This window comes from Alosa sapidissima, chromosome 4 (assembly GCF_018492685.1).
Source record: "Alosa sapidissima isolate fAloSap1 chromosome 4, fAloSap1.pri, whole genome shotgun sequence".
NCBI classification, from domain to species: domain Eukaryota; kingdom Metazoa; phylum Chordata; class Actinopteri; order Clupeiformes; family Clupeidae; genus Alosa; species Alosa sapidissima.
This window is the reverse complement of record NC_055960.1, coordinates 31,209,937-31,231,321: the sequence shown is the minus strand read 5'-3', so window position 1 is coordinate 31,231,321 and position 21,385 is coordinate 31,209,937. Positions and strand designations below refer to the sequence as shown.

The window sequence follows — 21,385 nt, the reverse complement described above, 5'->3', positions numbered from 1 at the left end:
GATAGTTATGTGGGGATTTTGAATGTAGAAGTGAAACTGATATGCAGGGCCGCTTCTCCCTATATATTCACCCTAATGAAAGCCCCCTCCCCTGTCTGCCCTTGAGTCAAGAAAGTGACAGACAGGTAGGCCTAGTTAAAAAGTGTTTCAGACTACATTAAGAAGATGAACATGAAACCGAATTACCATTCAGGGCATGAAAAACGGATGTAACTTCAACAACAGTCAGGTAAACTGGTTTGATGTCTACACGCATCTCTCCAGCGCGTGTTGCCTGCAAGCCTTTCCCGGTCACGGTGGCCTATTTATAAGGTGTGCAATATACAGTAATCGCATGTTCCGTTTTTGAATGCGGATGACTGGCTACATAAAAAAAAAAAAAAAAAAAAAAAAGAAAAAAAAAAAACACAACAACCTCATGTTTAAATGCGCTCATGATAACCTGCAGCTCGGGATGAAACTAGCAGTTTTTCGGCAGAAACATAGGAGAGTGCAGAACACAGAAACGTAGGAGAGCGCGTCAAAACTAATTGGTATTTTCTCTCTTCCATTTTAAAAGAAGTAAATGGTTTTACAATATTTCAGTCCAGCGTTAGTTGGTTTAGATAGCCCACAACTGAACTATGCAAAATGGAAAGTAGCCCAATGTAACTTTGACAGACACACAGGTGAAGAACAGTCAGCCTCAGCCAGTAGGCTACTAGCACAACCAGATCCTTACAAAAAAAAATAACTGCATTGCTTCAAGTGTCAAACTGCAGATTTCTGAGTATCAAAACCACAGGTTTGGAGGAAATATTTACAGTTCTTATGCAGGGAATGCAGTATTTTGGACAAAAACTGCATTGCACTGCATAGTACTGTAATTTACTACAGAAATGCAGTACATTGGACACTGGAAAATACTAGGCTACTGCAATGTAGCCTACTATAACTGAACTGTACTTCGAAAAAGATAGTTATTTTTTGTAAGGGGATATGTACAGCTGCAGCAAGCATCAAAAGCAAACGGCCCAGACCCTAAAACTGGGCATTTATATAGATGTGACGGTCCTTTATGGGGAAAAACACTATTTGGTAACTTCCATAGACATCCAAAATGGGGTGGGATGATTGTATTGGAAGCACTGAGGTGTCAGATAATATATACATATAAAAATGGTTACATTTTGATCCTCAGAGTTCAGTTAGGATGGCCCCTTAGCAGGATTTTGCCTATAGGCCCCATGGAAGTCTGAACCGACACTGCTAGCCTATTCCTCAGAAATATAGCGGATATAAACTGAAATTAATCCTAGCTAAGTCTGTTTTGTTTGAATGTCAACTGAAGTAACGGTACCCTGCATCACTTCTAGCACCTTTAAACTTGAAGTGCTTTGGTGATATTTTAATTCCATGTGGACTGAGCCAACACCGGCGCCGAGATGAGTGCACTATCACTTCACACCCACATCAGCGCCAAAGTTTTTAACTGCCAAACACTGGTCGAACAATGGATTTTATGGAGTGTCGCCGACAAAATAGAACTGAATCGTAATTTAGGCGGTGGCAAAGTGTGATGCTGGTGTGCAGAGTTGTATTGAGAAGACCAACATAATATAATTGAATGTCGAAAGGGGACTGTGCCGCACTCGTGTCCACAGCCCTTAAAAGCACCATTCCACCGGCGGGTTGCAGACACATGGCCCAATTGCCACTATTGGTCTAAAATCTTTTTCATTTGTTCAGTTATACTCCATATATCATTTTGATAACATTTCATGTATTTTCTAAATATTTATGACAAGTTAAATTTAAAGAGATGGTGGTCCAATGGTGGATCACAAGTGGTATGCCACCGGCAGCATACCACCAGCAGTCCGTTATCTGCCAATCTGATTTTGCTATCTGGGGTGCGTCAAAATAGTAGCAGCCAAAGGTGATTGTTGATAACAGAACAAGTTACAATGTAAAATAAAAATAAAAATATTTGGCTGCACACAATTAAAAAAAATTCCCTAGTTGGAATCCATTTGTGTCTTTGTATCTGATTTTGACACACACACACCCTAAACACTTTGGTCACTTTTTTGGTTCATCTACCATAAATTGTTTATTTTTAGGGCTTTTGCACCCCTGGTACAATTAGCAGTGTATGCTATTCGTAACCTGGTGGAATTAGAAGTGAATTCTATTCGTACCCTGGTGCACACAGCGATGTGTCCTATTAGTACCTCGTCTGGTACAAATATCAATGTATGCTATTCGTACCCCGGTGCACACAGCAATGTGTTCTAGTAATTCTATCAGAAAGACTCAGGGAGGTACAATGAAAGTTAACACACGTTTTAATCCATCAAAGGATATACAAAAGGCATAAGCAACAATAAGACAGTCTTTGGCATAGGCCCCGTCCTCGGTCCAGGTCACCGAGTGTGCAGACCCTTTCAGATCCTGCCGGTATGAGACGGCAGGGGCAGAGCCTACCCCCAAAGAATAAGAAATAAAGATACCCACCGGAATGCTTAGATGGTCATCCTCTCTGAAATAGAGCATAACAATATTAAACAGTGCATGTTGTATTATCCGGTTGAGCTCAGGAGATGAATCGGAGAAAGCGAGACACAGAGACACATGAAGAATATACTATTAATAAAATAAACTGATGATTTGATGAGGATTCGGCCACCTGTGACTCAAATTCTGATTGATTTAAAGTTAAGGAAGGGAATTGAGCTTGCAGATGTTCAACCCTTCGAACAAGCTTGAGTGACTAATGCTTGCAGAAGCTTAGCTTAAGGGTTAACTAACAACGTGCAGGATGATGAGCTTGCAATTACAAACGCTCAGGGTCAGTGCAGGGGCTAGAGCCTGCAGTTGCAGATGCTCAGGGTCAGTGCAGCAGAATAGAGCTCGCAGTTGCAGATGCTCAAGGTTAGTGCAGCGGGATAGTAACCTGGCAATAGCCAGATGAATTTCACTCCGCCTAGCTCCACTCATCCATCTGGAACCGATCCATTGAAGTGTTGCTTCAGAAGGCTGGGCCTAATCAAAAAATGCTTGCATATGATTGAATAAGCCACTTGTCCGTCATCTATTGACGTGCTACTTCAACCACTCACATCGAAGCCAACCCGTGACGCTAATAACAGACTCACAGTCGCTTCTACGCTATGTCACATCTATGAAACTCCCACCCTGCGTCCTGATTGGCTAAACCATAAAGTTGGTTGGAGAAATCACTCTCAATGGAAGAGGTCCCAGATGGATGTGAGTGAAGCTAGGCGGAGCTAAGCGGAACGACATTCATCTGGCTAGGGTCAGGTTAGCGGGATAGAGCTTGCAGTTGCAAATGCTCGGGGGACAATGAGCTTGCAGTTGCAGAAGCTCAGGTTAGTGCAGAAGAAATAGCGCTTGCAGTTAAAGATTATGACCTGCACAAATGCGACCAAGCCAGTACGGGCACCAGAAACGAAGAGATGAGTAATATGATTAAATTTCGATAGCCACCACCAGACATTTGCAAGAGGAAGTACATTGATTACGAAATGCTCATTACGAAATGCTCATTACTGCTGAGTGAGTCTTTAGTAATCAAGAACTCAGTAACCATACAGTCAATAGATTCTTGTGAGCCTTGTGACAAGCAAATGGAGTAGCTAGCTCTTAATTGATAAGCAAGTTGATGCAAAATATTACAGTTTGTGAACTCCATTTGTTACGGTTAAATGGTGAACAGAAGCTGCGAGGACAAGATGTACAGCAGATGAAATTAACAGAACATGAAATTAACTACTGTACATCCGGCAGAGGTAAAGCCATGTTAAAGAAAGCTAAATAGCACAACGTATAGGCCTACTATTAGGATAGAAATGTAAGCGGCAAGGTTTAGATTAATGAATTAATCATGTTGACTTAACCAAATAACAGCACGGTGTAGTGTCCATGACAGATTATATCAGATTTAAGTACGACCCCTAAATGTGATGACTTGTTTCCGTGAGCAAGCCGCATCCTGCAACGGAATGGAGCTAAAGCAGATCCAAGGGCAAGATGAAGAGTGAGCCATGCTTTTGCACCTTGCTCTTGGAAAGGCCCCCCAAAATAAGATGAGCAGCATAGGTAACGTTAGCTAAATGAGACAGGAAAACATGATAGACATTGTCCATAGGTAATAAGTTGAGAGAAAAGGTATAGAGAAACAGATAGAAAGCTTGAGCACTCTCTGGTGAAAAGAAGAAAATGACCAGCATGGTCTGCAGCGATTGCAGCGAAGTCGAGGAGCTTGCACAAGCTCAGAGCTTTCGTAAGCTCGGTTCTTGCACGGCAAGAATGTAATGCAATGTGGTGCAAATCCCCGTGGAAAGTGCTTAATGATCGTTCGGTTCGATAACGATTGATGATTGCGATTTGATGATTGCGATTCGAGTCGACTGCCGAGTCGAGTCGCGTATGTATATGATGAGTGAAGTGGGGTGATGGTAGGATAAAAGAAATTAACTGTTGTGACGTGAGATTACCCGAGGTTCTGCTTGCAGAAGCTAGACCAAGGGCGGCGGTGCGTAGTGACTACAATGTATTAACGCTTTATTCTGTGCCTAAAGTGCCGGCTGTGCGTAGTGACTGGAGAAGAGTGGCTCGGGTCCAACGTAATTAATATAATGCTTTAGCTGAGCCGAATAACCACCTACAGACCTCTGCAAGGTAACTTACCTTAATTGACACTTGCAAGAGCTATTTGCGCAGCTAGAAGGGGCTTGACCCTAAGGTCTTATATAGGACTCGTAAGCCGACGAAGACCATCTTCCGAGCAACTTGATTGAGGATGCAGGTAATCCTAGAGCGGCTGCTGACGTTGCAGCGCCGATGCGAAAGGAATGGCCAGTATATTGGGAGGTTGAGAGCCCGCATCTACCAACCGCTGTCGACAAGTGGATTCTGAACCATTGTTTAGACATAGATAACCCAGTGGGTAGAAGAAAGAGAGGTGCATTAGGAGAAGTGTGTGGGCGAAGTTTAAGATAGTTGATCATAGAAGTATAGGGACAGAAGAGTCATTTACTTTAGAATCTCTGATAATGACAAAGACCTGAGGTGTCCATTTTGGAATGTTTCAGAATTACACTATAGAAGTGGGAGGAGAAGAGGATGGCTGAGCAAGCCAGATCCTGAGAAGGGTTAAAAACCTGGCTGTCAGAACGAAATTCCCCAGAGCGCATGAACCCATAGAAAGCCATGAGGAACACATTCAAGGAGTGAAGTGATAGGGAGTGAAGAGAGCCAGGGTTAACTAACCAGCGGCAGACCTAAGGACACAACAGGACAAGACAAAATACAATCAACAGATACATAGCTGGAGTACACTAGCACTTATGGATGGTCGCTGAGGATGGTTTAGCATATAACTAAAATAAAGACAAGAGATGGAAGAGTAATCCTCATCATGCTGACTGGGTGAAATAAGATTAAATGTGAAACAAAGCACTGCTCCAGAGCCAAGAGTAAGTGGGTGTTTAGAATATGTGAACCAGCATCACAGACCTTGTAAATTAAATAGTTAGAGTGAATTGGTGATGTAGACTAATAATTGCCGATTGATTTTATTTTAAGACGATTGAGAATTATGTGATTGAGATTCGAGGACATATGGATATCCGATAGTGAATTACAAAATCTAATGATTAAACAATGTAAGTTCACTAATGCTGCTGCTCCTACGGTGGTGGGATAAAGACATGAAGAGTAGGCTACAGGGTTAGCGTACAGCTTAGATGAGGAGGTAAATAAGTTGACATCACATGACCTGGATGAAGTAAGACTAAATATGAACCAAAGCACCGTCCCTCGATGAACGTTTTGGCTATAGGCCTACGTGAACCAGCCCCGCATCCCTGCATGAAGTAGATAGTTACGGTGAGGGTCAGTACTCCACTGCCGACAGATGCATACCCTTAAATTAAAGAGAGGCATTTACATTAAACGAAGAGGAGCTGCTCCTGAAATTGAAAGATTATTAAGATGTTAAGTAATGAAGAAATGGGAAGGAATGCCATCCCTGTGCTTGCGTCTGCCGTGACGTAATGGGAGATTACGAATAACGACAAGCAAAGTGCATTGTGCTTGGAAAAAGTATAAGGGTGAGTCCAGTATTGGCCTGAAGAAGAGTTTGTGCCTGCTAGAGGTGTGGCTCTTTTGGCAAAAGAAAGATCTTGTTCTAGTCCCTACAGCCTGAAGACCTGCAAGGAGGAATGGAGTGGTTAGAGAGGAGACATAGCATTTTCAAAAAGGACCTAGCACGTAGGCAAATAAACAGCCATGATACATTACGTTGCCATTAGTTAAATCAACGAACCCAATGTATGGGCCTACATATTAAGTAGACACATAACCAATGACGGTAACAGACGATGACAGACAATAATGATCAGCCAGACATGAGATAATGAAAATAAGATATGGCCTTCAGGTGCATCGGAAATATTATGGGTTAATGACATTAGTAGCCTACCGCCCTGCAGACAATATCAACAGCATCTCTGCGACTAACACTGCAGCCAAGAAGGAAGAGTACTTTTGTCCCTGTTGGCCTTCCATACACAACAGCCTGACCAGCGAGACAATTTGCCTAGGATGTGGACCTAGCAAAGCTGTATCATGGCAACTTTGGCAAGGAAACCATCGCGAGTGTCGATAACTAGAGTAGCCTAACTGAGTTTTTTTTTTTTTTTTTTTTAAAGGTTCCGTACATGTATGTTAACAGCGTAGCCTGATAAGTCTGACGGTTTTCGCCAGAAAGTTTAGCAACCATATTTGCGTTATAAGCGATACGACGTTAACCTCATTAAGCACTAGGATCTAACACGAGACTAGGGTGAAAGAGAACCTCCAAGCCGCAGAACTTGTCTCTTTCCGTTGATAAGACCGGGCGGACAACCCGAACAGTGGCACAATTTGGCCTACCTTACTCTCCGACGTTTACTATGCTACATTAATGGAAACCCCCGAGACTTTGGTGAGATGCGTCCAACTCAGTTGAAGCGAACGTAATGTAGGCTAAGCTACTGGTCTGTGACTGCATCAAATGTTAAAGTTGTGGCGAAGTGAATTACTAGCTACCCGTGCATGGATACGGAACATCGAAAATCGGCACCTGAAAGCAACAGGCAGGTGCAAAGTAAAGTGATTATAAAGGCTGATGCAGACTGGTGATTGGTCGGAAGTAATGAATGAATGAGTGACGCATGCATTGAGTCTTCCTGACAGAATTTACGCTAAAAGCTTCCATTACTCCGTCTGGTACAAATATCAGTTTATGCTATTTGCATCCCTGTGATTTATTCTGGCATATTGATCACACAATGTACTAATAATAATAAAAAACAAGCAACATGTTTTGTTGTTGTTACGTAACAGGGTGTGAATAGCTCAGCTGTGTAATAGACACTCTGAATAAGGCATGCTGTTTGCATTAATGTATAGTTAGAAGTGGATGCTATTCGTACCCTGGTATAGTACTGTATGCTATTACACCCTGGTGCATGAACTAGCTAATTATTGCAAAGAAAACTTCCGTTTGAGAACCGATTTCTTGTTCAAATTGCGCGTCTTCTCTCCAGAGATGTTGGTACACACGCACGTGTACTCACTCTGCCATAACGCATCACGGGGGAATCGAATCTTCTTTTACATTACATTACATTACATTTGGCTGACGCATTTTTAGCCAAAGCGACTAACAACATGGTAAACATTTTAAGTGTTAGAGCAATTCTCAACAATTTTAGGACAATTTAAAAAACATTAGAGTACAGTAAGAATAAGTGCATCAGTGAGTGCTGTTTTTAACAGTTACGTGTCAGTTTAAGACGGCAGGTGAGTGCTAGGATCAGCAAGACTTGTTGTAAGTGTTGCTATGAGAGGAGATGTTCTCTAAAGAGCTGGGTCTTCAGGATTTTCTTCTTTCTTCAGGATCTTCTTCCACTAGAATGGTGTTTGCGGGTAAATTTATAGTTTATAGGCCTGAACGTCATATTTACGACATTTCTGTTAACTAACAAACTGACAGTTGTATGTTTTCACTGAAGCAAAAGTATTAAAATAAAACACAACTTTTCAATCTAAAACTTAATCTGAACAGATATTAGTGCCGAAACCTTTCAGAATTCCTCTCTTTCTGCTGACGAAAAATTCCGCCATATTGTTTGTACACGTGAGCAACGTCTTTTTGTTGTTATGTATGTCACAGGTGTGAATAGCTCAGCTGTGTGGCCAAGGCTATTCGTACCAGGGGTGTAAATAGACACTCCGTTATTTTTATCACTATCTCTGCCGATTCTCTAACAGTCCCCAGCTGGTCAAGGCCAAAGGGGTCACACCATGATGGTTCCCTGTGACACAGAGTACCCTGCCTTCGTTTCTGAGTGCACCATCAAAGAGACAGCTGGAAACATTGACTACGAGGGCTGCATGAGGTACAGCAGCCGAAAATACATGTACACACCATAGTAGGCTATACAACATCACCCAACCAAGCTCTGCTCACTCAGGATGTGGTCTTGCACTCGTTAACATTTCATGCTTAAGATGTGCATGGGGTTATGCATACAGCTAAGTAAAAACAGCACTGAAAGAATACAAAAATACCCTGTATAGCCCCCATTAGCCTGCATTTTCAGTTGCTTTCATTTCTGGGAACCTGGAAGTGAATTAATGTATACTATAAGTAGCCCTATCCAATGTGTTCCTTTACCTTGACTGGCGGAGTAAGTTGGTTACACCACCATTTGAACTGCTGGAAGCATACACACTGAAAGATGAAGAATTGATTTCTGTTAAAACATATTTTTATATATAATTATAAAGTGTTTCCCAGATAAAACGCCCACCCTTCTTGTTTGCAAGACTTTTGTCATTCAGCAGATTCCCAGGAGTAACCTCTTCATGGTTGTAGTTCCATCCCTTCAGTTACAGTATCATGGAACCTATTGAGATCATGTATATCAGGGCTCTCCAACCTTTTTGGGAATGAGGGCTACCTGAAGGACCCGAAATCATATGGAGGGCTACTCATTTGAAACAAACAGACCCTCACCCCTTTTTTGCAAGGGTAGTCCTCCTAAATAATAGGCCTATGTGATTTTTGCATTTAAATTATCAATATTATGTAGGCCTATAAGCCTTTATATATTCTATCTAATCTTTAATAATCTTTTTGCTTGTTTTTGCACCACCTACTAAAACATTTTATGTCACTTACTGCAAACATCACCTAACCTGCTAGCTGTCTGTGTCCTGAATACACTGTAAAAAAACGCGATCTCTGTGGACAGCCCAGGCTCCAAAAACAGCAACAAAAACAACCTGGACAAACGTAGCCCATAACAAACTGTTCCAGCAAATCACAGATGAGATGCGCGTTTAGGAGTTTTAATTGCACGGGAGCAGCACGGAAAGTAGCGAGCTACAGTAGCTTTCTGTTTTGTTTGAAAGTCAACAGAAGTGACGTTACCCAGCATCGCTTAGAGCACCTTTAAGTTCAGATTTCAGTGGACAATTTGGTTGTAACATTTCAATAGCAATCACCAACACCCACCCTAACTTATGACAACGCCTTTTATAGTTATTGCACATCTGAAATCTCTCCATGAGTAAGACAAAAAATGTTTTGTTTATTGCCAAGTAATTCGCAGTCCTATTGCATGGCTTGGATTTCATACGATTTTCAGCGCTATTGCTACACCAGTAGGCTATGGAGGAGAATGGTGGGTGGAAAATTGTGGGTTAGGGTAAAGGATAATTCACATGAATATCTTTTCAAATATATTTTCATTTTTCCTCTGTAGTTTGTTTCTAAACAGCCTCCTAAAACGTCACAGCCCTAATGCTCAAAGTGATATAGAAATAGGCTACATTATTTAAGATATATGTTTTCAAAGAGAATGGTGGTTATCATCTTGTCATTGTGATGATGCTATTTACACAAACCTAGCGTTCATGGGCTTCAGAAAAACCTTTTTCCCAGTGAAAACATCATCATTCTGCGTCATTCACGTCACGTAATGTGTGAGTCAGAGGTCAGAAACTGGGGCTAGATTTTGCTAACAGAGTTGCCCAGTTCGTTTGTAGTTCATGTGGCCTTTCATGTCCAACAGTTTTAATGTGAACTTGGGAATTTGCTGTTTTTGTCACTTGAAAGCTGCATATCTTTCTTTCACAAGCGTCTTACAATATATTTTAAGCAAATACACTAATTAATACAAAATAAACAACTGTATGTTTTAACCCTTGTTGTTGCATCCGTGTTTGTCACACATTCTGACGGAAAAGCACATGAACACTTGCTGTGGGAAAAACAAAGTAGCCACGGGGGCGGTCCTTGTCATTCCAAAGTGCCATGAATGCACCAAAAGGCTCCTCCACTGGCGAATCAGTGTGGTTGTGTTTGGTCTTTGACTCCTGTGAACACAACGAGTCTCAAGTGTAAGCTGCCTATCACAGTACACCCTGCTGATGACAAATATCAGATGCCACCAATCAAAGCAAACCATGTTAATAGCCAACAATGGTGACAATCAGATCATATCTTATCCAGGAGCAAATGGTGACCACTGAAAAAAACCTTGCTGATTTGGAGGGAAATATCCCTTTAGAGCACAACATGCCGAGAACATACAGACAAAACAGTCATCCAGAGAGTACAAGTCTTCCAGGAAAAAACATTTATTAGAAAGACAAAATCCCATTTGTTACACACTGTGGGCCATACCTCTGTTGGTCAGTGACTACACACACTAGAACACAAATTAGCCATTGACTTCAAAATATGTAAGAAAAAATCAAAATATGTAAGAAAAGTGAATTCAAATCTTACAAACAGCACCTTCAAAGGTGATGTGACAGTTTGTTGGAATGACGTTTTTGCCTTGATTGCTTTTGTCAATTGAATACTCTGATGTGTTAAGTGTGGATTTTAATCGATAAAAGAGTGACAAATGTTCTGCTGTTAAATTCATTCTACCTCATTATTTTTATAGCTGAGGTGATTTCATATAGAAGAAGTAACTGACTAAAACAATGCATGGACAGATTGAAGAAACTGTTGTAGTACATGAGCATATAGCTGTGCCAGTAAGCATTTAAACCACAGTGTCAGTGGGTTTTGCTGCAGAGCAGGCTCAAACTGAAACCCCACACTTGCCTGTTTTAAGGACATTGCTTTTGTAAAGAGCTTCAAAGACCTATGTACATTTTGTCCTCCCAAGAGAAAAGAACAACAAATAAAGACATATTTTCCACTGTACAGCTGGAGTCTAACTGTGTTATCCTGAGTACAGAGTCTGTGTCATTTCATAGCATTTCAGTAGATAAGAATACATTAGTATTTACTGGAGACAGAACAGAAAAACAAGACCACGTGCTAGCAACATATTAACTGTAATTTGTTATACACTATAAGGAATCTTGTCTTGTTATATGAATATTCTACCATAGGATCCAAATGATATCATATGTCTACATTCATTCTGCACATGTGTCTCTAGGTTGTCTGTCTTGGCCATAAGGTTTTCATCTTATTCTTGCAGGCTGTTTCACTACTGACAGAATGTATCAGAAGACAAGAAAATATATAAGCATTTTGGCCACAGCCTCATACTGTATAGTCTTGCATTACAGTGCCCTATTGACTACATTGATGGCACAGTTATATGTCTACTGACACAATGATAGTAGCTTTTGTACACGTTTTGTTATTGCTTTAATTTAAAGACTACAGGACCAGTGAAATTAGACCTGCAGAAAGCTATAAGCCGTGCCCTGCTGGGTGGTGTGGGTCCCTCCCTGCCTGTGCTAAGCTGTAGGTGGGGTTCTGCTGGGTGGTGTGTGGGTCCCTTCCTGCCTGTGCTAAGCTGTAGGTGGGGCCCTGCTGGGTGGTGTGTGGGTCCCTTCCTGCCTGTGCTAAGCTGTAGGTGGGGCCCTGCTGGGTGGAAACGTCCAGTGTGTCAGGAATGGTGCTGTACACATGATACGGGTTGGACTGAGGGAAACAAAGTGCATAGGTTTAGTTATTGAAAATATCCTTTAATACTGTACAGAAATAAGATGAGGTTTTTGGTCCAACTTAAGAGAAGTGCTTGAAAAGTGCATCTGAGGTACATAAAGCTATCAGCCTTACCACATCCTCCTCTGAGTCTTTTTTCAGATCACTGCCTGAAACACCAAATGCATGAGAACGTGTGAGTATGTGCACATGTGGTCAGGATAAGTATGTCTCACACTAGAATAAAGTATACACCATGTGACACACAATGTGACCCACTGAAATAAGATAGATAGATAGATAGATAGATAGATAGATAGATAGAAAGATAGATAGATACTTTATTGATCCCCAAGTGGAAATTCAAGGTCTCAGTAGCGTGGGTCTGGCTCGTCAGGCTAATACTGTACAGACATCGCACACAACATGCACTAACAGCAAAAAAAGTAATAAAAGTAAATAATATAAAAAACACAACTAAGCAATAAGGACAGTAGAAGATAAAGAATATACTAAAATACAAATTATACTAAATAACACTAAATCTGCATCAAGTCTAAAACAGTATCCACATAGTGTGTTTAGGGGTGATTAAGCATGAGGCGCTTGCAATGACTGAGGCAGGGACTGAGTCTGTGATTCTCTGTGCATAGTAAGGTAAGGTGCTCTGTGAGAGTGTCATGGTGATGGTGCAAATGAGTAAGTCCAACAGTGCAACAGTGCAAGAATAAAGTCTAGAGACCAGCATAAAATAAATATGGACATATAAGAGAGTAGACAAGGTAATATAAAAAAAAAACATCAGTGCAAGAATGGGTTGACGTAATAGGGTTACAGCCATTATACAAATATTGATTATATTGAGAGAAAGTGGAATAGAACATTATGTCCAATATTCCAATATGTGGTTTAATGTTCTGCATTATGTCCAATATTCCAATATGTGGTTTAATGTTCTGCATTTCTCATTAGTAGGTCACTTTGATACTAAAAGTATGATTCTATGTAATGACTGTATGATATCTGTACTGTCCCTGTGTATATATCTGTGTGACTGTGTTTAGAGATAAGCAGGAATATTATGACTTTGCAGTGTTTCACTGTTCTGCATGGCTGCGTCAGTAGCTATCTGCTCCGGATTGCTAGGCTGCCACTAATCTGGGTCTGATTCAGTGTAGTCCACGTGAGATGGGATGACCAACGCCATCTCCCGTCAGCCTGGAAGGATACTTAAACTCTAACTATTTCCTTGTCTAGTTAGAGCAGCTGATGGATCTTTAGGTGAAGTCATGCTGTCTCTCTCTTGATGCGCATCATTGTAAATAAACTCTGTTCCTGATTTTTCATACTATTGGTCTGACTGGGTCTCTATTAAATCTATGGTATCAAAATCATCAGTATTAAGTATAGATACAGTATAAGTGTGGCCATAATTCGGCTGTGGGATGGAGGGAGGGGTTATGCATATGTGCTAATATAGCATGCAAACAGTGAAGCAGTAAGACAGTGGTAAAAAGTGGCTAGTGGACAGACAGTATACAAACACAAACATGGAGAGGGTGGAGAGGCAGACAGACTATACGGTCTCTCCTCTTCCCTTAAGTGAAGCAAAAAAGTACCAGTCAAAAGTTTGGAACCAGCGTTTTAGAAACAACACATATACTGCTGTATGTGTAGTAGTATAGCCTATGTTCTGCTGCTAAAAAATACATTTTAAACAGTAAATCACACATGATCATGGTTTTGTTATCAAAGCTATGGGAAATTATATCTTCATCTTCTAATGAAATTGTTATACAGTAACTTCATCCTCTATCAACGTAAAATCAACACAGTGTTCCAGATACAGTTTTTACCTGAGGTTTCCAAGATGGCAAGGAGAGACCTATCACCCCCTTTATCCATCTGCTATAGAAGACAATGTCATCATTCTCAGTGAGTGAAAGTATGAGTTGCTGAAAGATGTAATAGGTTGTAAACAGCTGTTAAATATTCTGTACTCACCTTGATATTATTTGGACCAAATCTGACAGCATCACCTAGGAATAAAAAGGTGTATTAATCACATAAATTATTAAACAAAATATATCACTAACAGTTGTTTTCAATTGCATGCTTTTGTTCAATCTGAATTCCCATTTCCAAAACTCTAAATACAATTAGCACAACATCCATCTCTTATGGTCACATCATTAACACAATTCATGTCATTTTCACACAATATGCAGTCAATGAAAACATTGTTAATACCCAATCGGACACCATTAGATTAGCTTAGCATAATTCACTTGAAATAGGTTACACCACTTTGCCTATAGCTCCCTTTTAACTAGACTGTAGTCTTGCTAGGCTAATTGGTAAAAACCCACCTCCAGTGAATTATGCAAAGCTAAAAAGCAGGTGTCAGACTGGATTATTGCAAACACAGAAAAGAGAAGGCTACATATCCTCTTATCTAACTCTTAGGTAGATAAGCTAATTTCCCAAATAGCTGGCATGTTCTTTCAAGAGTTTGTTAGTCATTGTTTTAAAAAAACATGTGTTATTGGTGGGTATGTCATGATTTCTTACTTCTCCAATTTGTGGCATTCTGTGATCTGGACAGAAACAAAAAAAAAAACATTTATACTGTATGATAAGCAAATGTGGTCTGTATTTTGAAGATGTATTTTGTGTCTGTATTTGATATGTGGACTGCTGATTTATCTGACCTTGTGTGTTTATGCCTCTCTGTAGGAAAGAGTTTGGTATTTACATTAACATGCTACACAAACATTTCCACACAAAATAAAACATATTCAAAATCATATAACACACAGAGATCTTTCTTTAACATTCCCACACTAAACACAATCAATTGTCGCCAATCAACCAAATATTCATCAAGAAACGTATGTAACATTCTAAGGGAGGGCATTTACAGTAACCTAATGCTTAATCAAATGCAGATGAAGTTACACTGCGAGATGACGCTGATGTTTACGTAATTAGATTAGGTTAGACTAAAATCAACTTTATTGTCACTGAACAAGTAAAATACCAGTACAACAATGTGCAGTTTTACATAACAATAGTGCAAATAAACACACATTAAAACACCACTGACCCAGCTTCCTTCATTATCTATCACAATCAGACATCAACAAACAGCTAAAATGCTCTGTGGCAGGGCAGTTGACAAGGAAGTGAAAAACTCACTGGGGGAGAGACATCCGGCAGTGAGGACACCCAGGAACAGGCCCACTACAAGTACCACGGCTGACACAGGCAACCATGGACCTTAAATCAGAGACACAGTGTCATGCAGAGTATGTCTACGACTCACTGAAAACCAGGTGTCGTGTGAGAAGAATTGAAAAGTTTACCAAATGTGAAGGAATCCTTTGCAGCTTGATTGGAGTGCAGGTGAGTTGAGTAGTCTCTTAGACTGGTCGATGTTAAAACTGCTGGGTATACATAAAATTACACGGGGAAGAGGAAAATGCAAATCATTTATACACAGTCTTTCCATCAAGCATATTGCTGTCACGATCACCATTTTACTAGCAAAGGTAGGCCTACATGTAGAGCAGTCAACCAACCTTTTCCAACCAACAATTTCCTTTTTTATGATTTTCTAGCATTTTTTAATACACTACCAGTCAAAAGTTTGGAGACACTTCCCTTCCATCCCATTCTACTCCGTTATAGACGGAATACCAGCTGAGATCATTTGCATTGTTTTTTAATCAGGGCAGCAGTTTTCAGATTACATTATGATCAGGCAACAATCATGAAGGCAACAGGCCCACTACTGACCATTTATAAACTATACTTTATACATTTCTAAAATATGATTTTCTAGGCTGATTTGACATGGAACTATACTCTCATTCTGGCGTAATAATCTGCTGCAGCTCAAACTTGTTGCTGGAAGGCCTATGGGGACTATTTTCAGGTGTTGCGTGATATCATTGTGCTGCTGCGCCCATGGTACGTTTGCAATGTTCCTTGATTATTACATTGGTATGAGAGTATAGTTCCATGTCAAATCAGCCTAGAAAATCGCATATTCGTATAGGGCAATTCCACGGAACACTTTTTGTCACATCCATAACGCCAGTGAAATGCCTTGCCAGTTGTATGATGTGAAGGATAACATTAATTTTTTGTGCATTTTTTCTCATGTACATTCTTCAGCCAAAATTAGCAAATGCTCAGATTCATGTAATCATTCACATCATACCATATTTTATTGGCGTTGGATGTTACAAAAAACATAATTTTCCGTGGAATTGCTCTATTGTTTATAAATGTATAAAGTATAGTTTATAAATGGTCAGTAGTGGGCCTGTTGCCTTCACGTTTCATTTTCCGTTAGTCTTATTACACTTTCTAACTTGAGAATAGAAAAGTTTTAAATGGGAAAATTACTGGAAATCTTAGTCACTTTTAAGCGTGATGCTAGCAGGCGAGATGCTAATGGTCTAATCCGATTCAATGATCTATGCTAGGCTGGAGCTAAAAGTGGTATCCCTCCCCTTGAGGATCAATAAAGTGTCTGTCTGTCTGTCTGTCTGTCGGTCTGTCAGTCGGTCGGTCGCTGGATGAACTGGAGAAAGGTAAAAATCAATTGTTTAACTCGAGGGGAAGTGGAAAATGAGTGTAATTCCCTAAATGGTGGAATATCCCCTTAAGAAACTAATATTCTAAAACAAAATTACTTTGTCAATATCGTCATTTAAATTTAAATATAAAACATTATATATATATATGTATTACACGGCTCTTCATTCTCTTGGGAATGCTTCATTCACTTGAATGGGCCTTCCCAACATTCGATGGTGTGATATTTCTCAATAACAGACCGTTGCTAAGTATAACAGACCACTGTCAAGGAAAATGGGTTTTGTGCTTCTTATTCACGTCTTCCAAGTACTGGAACTTAATTCAAAAGTTAAAGCAGATGGTTGATCAGCTGTGTTCTAAAGAATGTTTGATTCAAGTTCAGCCTGTGTTGCGAACTATTTGTTTCTCAGCAAAAGCTAGGCTACGATAAAATCGGTAACAAATATATGTAGGCTAAAGAGTCTTATCGTGGGGGGTTTATTTTTTCGTTTTTTCAAGTAGCCGTGTAATAAGTGGGATAATGTAAAGAACGCCGGTCATTATCGGGAAATAGCTCCCCCAACGCGTTGGGGTCCAGTTCGCCCTGTCGGGACCTATTTCCTGATAATGGCGTTCTATACATTATCCCTTACATAGCTCTTGAAGAGTCTGGTTCCAAAACGCTATATCCACCATTTTAATTAATTTTCATAATTTTTTTTTACATTTTGTTTCACAAGTAATTTCAGAACTGTAATTGGGTATTAATATTTGACTAATCTTTACTCAATCAAAACAACAAAATAGCCATTTGATTGATATTACCTGAAATACACAATTAAATAACATGACTTTATAATGTTTTTACAAATGGAGATATAGATATATAGATATACCAAAGTCTTTATATCTATATACTGTATATATTATTTTTTGATGAGCACACTCATCATATCATATGGACAAAGTTGAAAACTTCACTGGAGGAAGTGAATACCTTATACATACCAGGCCCTGAGGATGATGGATATATTGTTGTTGTTAGTATTTTTCTTGTTGATTTTAATGTTGAAGTTGTTGTTGATGATAGGCCTATTGTTTTTGTTCCACATGCTGTTGTTGCTGCTGTTATTGTGGCTGCTGTGGACAGCAGATTAACAATGTGAAAAGTTGGGACACTGTGTAAAATGTGGATAAAAACAAAACATGATAATCTGTAAATCACATAAATATTCATATATTTAGTTGCAAAAATTGCATAGGCAACATATACAATTTTGAAACTGACAAATTGTACTAAACATTTGAAAAACACTTAAAGGACAAATCCAGCAAGTTTTCACATAGATCTCCGCTTCTCAAGGTCACCGAGTACTGTCGGTATGAAAAAATCCCGAAAACAATCGGTATTACCTATTGTTTCCATTTTTTGTACGGACAGTAGGCCTACTCGGGGTGACACTGATTTTAGAACAGATTGGCTTAGGGGCGTTGTTAAGCGTGACACGCAAGCAGAGCGCCTAAAACCCCCATGAGAAATGTAACAATTCATTCATAGATAATCATTCTTCTGCCAAGTAATAGGCTTCTGGTGCCGCAGTAAATAGAACGAAATGCGGTCAAGGTGTAGGGTTATGCTGAATCTTAAAACGCCATCCAATGCTATTCAGCCAATCATAATCAAGGATCAGCCTTGAACGACGGACCCTAGGGGCAGCAAATGTAATTTGCAGCCAGGGTAGCCTAGCAACTCTGTTGGCTTGCGAGCTGGAAAAACCAAACTTTGGTCAGGCCAATCACACCGTTTATAGAGTTGGTGGACGGGCTTAACATAGCCTAATGACAGCAGAGTTGCGATGGTTCCGCATGAATTCCCTGCTACTTGAAAACAAAGAAGATGGATGCTGCTGCTGGTGAACAGCGGTCTTTGAATCGCGACTCAAGTTAAAGGAGAATTCCGGTGTGATATTGACCTAAAGTGTATTGAAACATGATACCGAGTGTGAACGTATGTCTCATAGCCCATCTCGACTTGTCCCCTGCACTCCAAAATCTGGCGCTAGTTAGCCGATGCTACCAACAACTTTTTCAGTAGTGGTGCTTCGGCATCGGGCTAGCCATGCAAATAAATCACTGTTTTACACCCATTTACGAGGCTCAATGTATCTCCACACTTCATTGGTAGACTTCCTAGGGCCCTGACATTTAAAACGAGACATTGAGAACTTTGAAAAAGCACTGGTAGTTTACTTACAAGACGATTTATACAGACAGTATCTTCACGAAGTTTAACGTTTGCAGCCATCTTGAATTTAGTCACGATAAGTCGAGCAACGAGTAAGAATGAACAGGTATGATAAGGGATCAGATTCCAAAAATAATTCAGTGGAAATGCATGGATTCCAGTTTCTTCCAGTAGCAGCAACTGGAATCCATGCATTTCCACTGAATTATTTTTGGAATCTGATCCCTTATCATAGCTGTTCATTCTTACTCGTTGCTCGACTTATCGTGACTAAATTCAAGATGGCTGCAAACGCTAAACTTCGTGAAGATACTGTCTGTATAAATCGTCTTGTAAGTAAACTACCAGTGCTTTTTCAAAGTTCTCAATGTCTCGTTTTAAATGTCAGGGCCCTCGGAAGTCTACCAATGAAGTGTGGAGATACATTGAGCCTCGTAAATGGGTGTAAAACAGTGATTTATTTGCATGGCTAGCCCGATGCCGAAGCACCACTATTGAAAAAGATGTTGGTAGCATCGGCTAACTAGCGCCAGATTTTGGAGTGCAGGGGACAAGCCGAGATGGGCTATGAGACATACGTTCACACTCGGTATCATGTTTCGATACACTTTAGGTCAATATCACACCGGAATTCTCCTTTAAGCTTTTTTTAAATGTTGCCAAAAGTTTGATCAACTAGCCAACTAGCTCCGCTGGTGGGAAAGCGTATGGGACTCATGAGTTGGAGTGCTGTCCTATTACGTGCAGAGGGAATTTGAAAGACAACCTTTTTTCCCGCCCCTCGGATTGAACACTGCCAATGGTGAGTTCCCAGACCCTACATCTTAATGTGGGTCTGGCTCGTCAGGTTAGCTTATTTGAGAATGTTCAGTCAACACACGGTGAGTTGAGCATGTGCCTGACTACTTCAAAAAGGCATCATGAATGAAGCTCAGAGATGACTAGTCACCATGGCAACCAGTTAGTAAACTTTTCCCCACTCCAGAGCCATAGGGAGGGAAAGTAATCTCATCACCATCTAGTGGTTGTGTTCCTAGAGTTTAGCGGAGGGGATGGGATTTTTTTTTAGAAAAAATATATCTCGGTGCACATTGGGATCTTAATTTAATGCCTTCCATATGTTAGGCACTGGGGTCACCTCTATTGCTTCAAGTGGTCATACCTTATTTTTAGGATCAGTTGAATTGTTTTGAGTTTTTGTCATAACATGGTGATAACAAACTACAGTTGCATGTGACGTCACAGGTTTGGGCGCTTAATCTCTAACTGATCAATACAGCAATTTGCTTAACTGGCTTACATATTTTTGTAATAACGGAAGGTGATGTAAACCGCGTGGTAATAACCTTTATGTCTGGATAACTGGTGTTGTGCTTCTACTCACATGAAGAGCTGGCAGTAAGTGTTAAGTGGCAATGCTAACCAGGCTAATAAACAAACCATGCTACCTTGAGTAACGTCGAAGGGTAAAGTCACGTGGCTTTTTTGTAGTTCGTTTATGAAACAAAAGGAGCAATTTCAATTTTTTTAAATAAGGCAAAATATGGTCTGACATTTTCACAGTTAGAAGATTATTACTGTATAGACACTGAACAATATTTTTGGTGGATAAGATCACTGATTTGGCTTCACAGTATTTTTAAAAAAAAATAGGTCTATGGGACTTAACATTGGAGCTGCTCTTCGATAGGAACGCAACCACTTGGGGCGCTGGTTTTCACTTTCCCTCCCTATAGAGCTGGTAGTCCCGCCCATCCGCTAAACCCCCAGTGGACCTCTAGATTGAAAAATCGTCGATGCAAGTGAATGTGAGAAAATAATTATTTTCTGGTCCCGTTTGATTTGTGCCATGAATGTGAACATATGTCGTCTGTGAATTTTTAATATAATTTTTCATGTTACGAGTTTGACAGGATATTATATGATTCTTCGGCTATCAGTTGTGGAAAAGACATAACGAGAAAGACTACATGTCGCCTGTGACGTGAGCTAATCGCTAACATTAGCTGAGATGCTAGTTTTTGTAACGGCAGGAATAAACACACATGGTAACAAAAATATTTGAAACATGTCTAGCTTCACTCAACACATTAACACTATGATACAGTGTGATTGTAAAGTTGTATGGTTCACTGTGTTCAAAGTCGATCTTAATAACCCTCTACATCTCGACCAACTGATGGTTGTTATGGGAAACTAGTGATCTGTCGTCTAGCGGAAAGTTGTAGTCCACAAAGTGCTCTCACACAAAGTTTAACCGCATCAAACTTCTACCCGCTCAATTGTAGCATTCTTTACACGAAAATTTATATTAAAAATTCACAGACAACATATGTTCACATTCATGGCAAAATTCAAACGGGACCAGAAAATAGTTATTTTCTCACATTCACTTGCATTAACGATTTTTCAATCTAGAGGTCCAGCGGGGATAGCGGAAAGGGCGGGACTTACCAGCTCTATATGTGCCCCACTCCCTACATCACGTGATAGCCTGTTAGCGGCTAGGTGCTGTGATAAACAGTTCGCGAGGAAAT

At 40.2% G+C, this 21,385-nt stretch overlaps 1 protein-coding gene across 2 annotated transcripts in view; it reads right to left on the bottom strand.

Moving 5' to 3' along the window:
• Positions 1-10,669: 10,669 nt before the first annotated feature.
• Positions 10,670-21,385, bottom strand: part of LOC121707830 — a 34,095-nt gene continuing 23,379 nt past the window's right edge. The window contains exons 7-15 of one of the 2 annotated variants that reach the window (XM_042090674.1): positions 17,612-17,743; positions 15,382-15,462; positions 15,215-15,295; positions 14,728-14,746; positions 14,588-14,613; positions 14,021-14,055; positions 13,873-13,924; positions 12,152-12,186; positions 10,670-12,013 (exon numbers count right to left, since the gene is read on the bottom strand). In XM_042090674.1, the coding sequence (XP_041946608.1) occupies positions 11,780-12,013; positions 12,152-12,186; positions 13,873-13,924; positions 14,021-14,055; positions 14,588-14,613; positions 14,728-14,746; positions 15,215-15,295; positions 15,382-15,462; positions 17,612-17,743 (695 nt within the window). In that variant the 3' untranslated portion in view covers positions 10,670-11,779. The remainder of the gene's footprint in view (positions 12,014-12,151; positions 12,187-13,872; positions 13,925-14,020; positions 14,056-14,587; positions 14,614-14,727; positions 14,747-15,214; positions 15,296-15,381; positions 15,463-17,611; positions 17,744-21,385) is intronic. The other variant, XM_042090675.1, reaches the window with a different exon arrangement.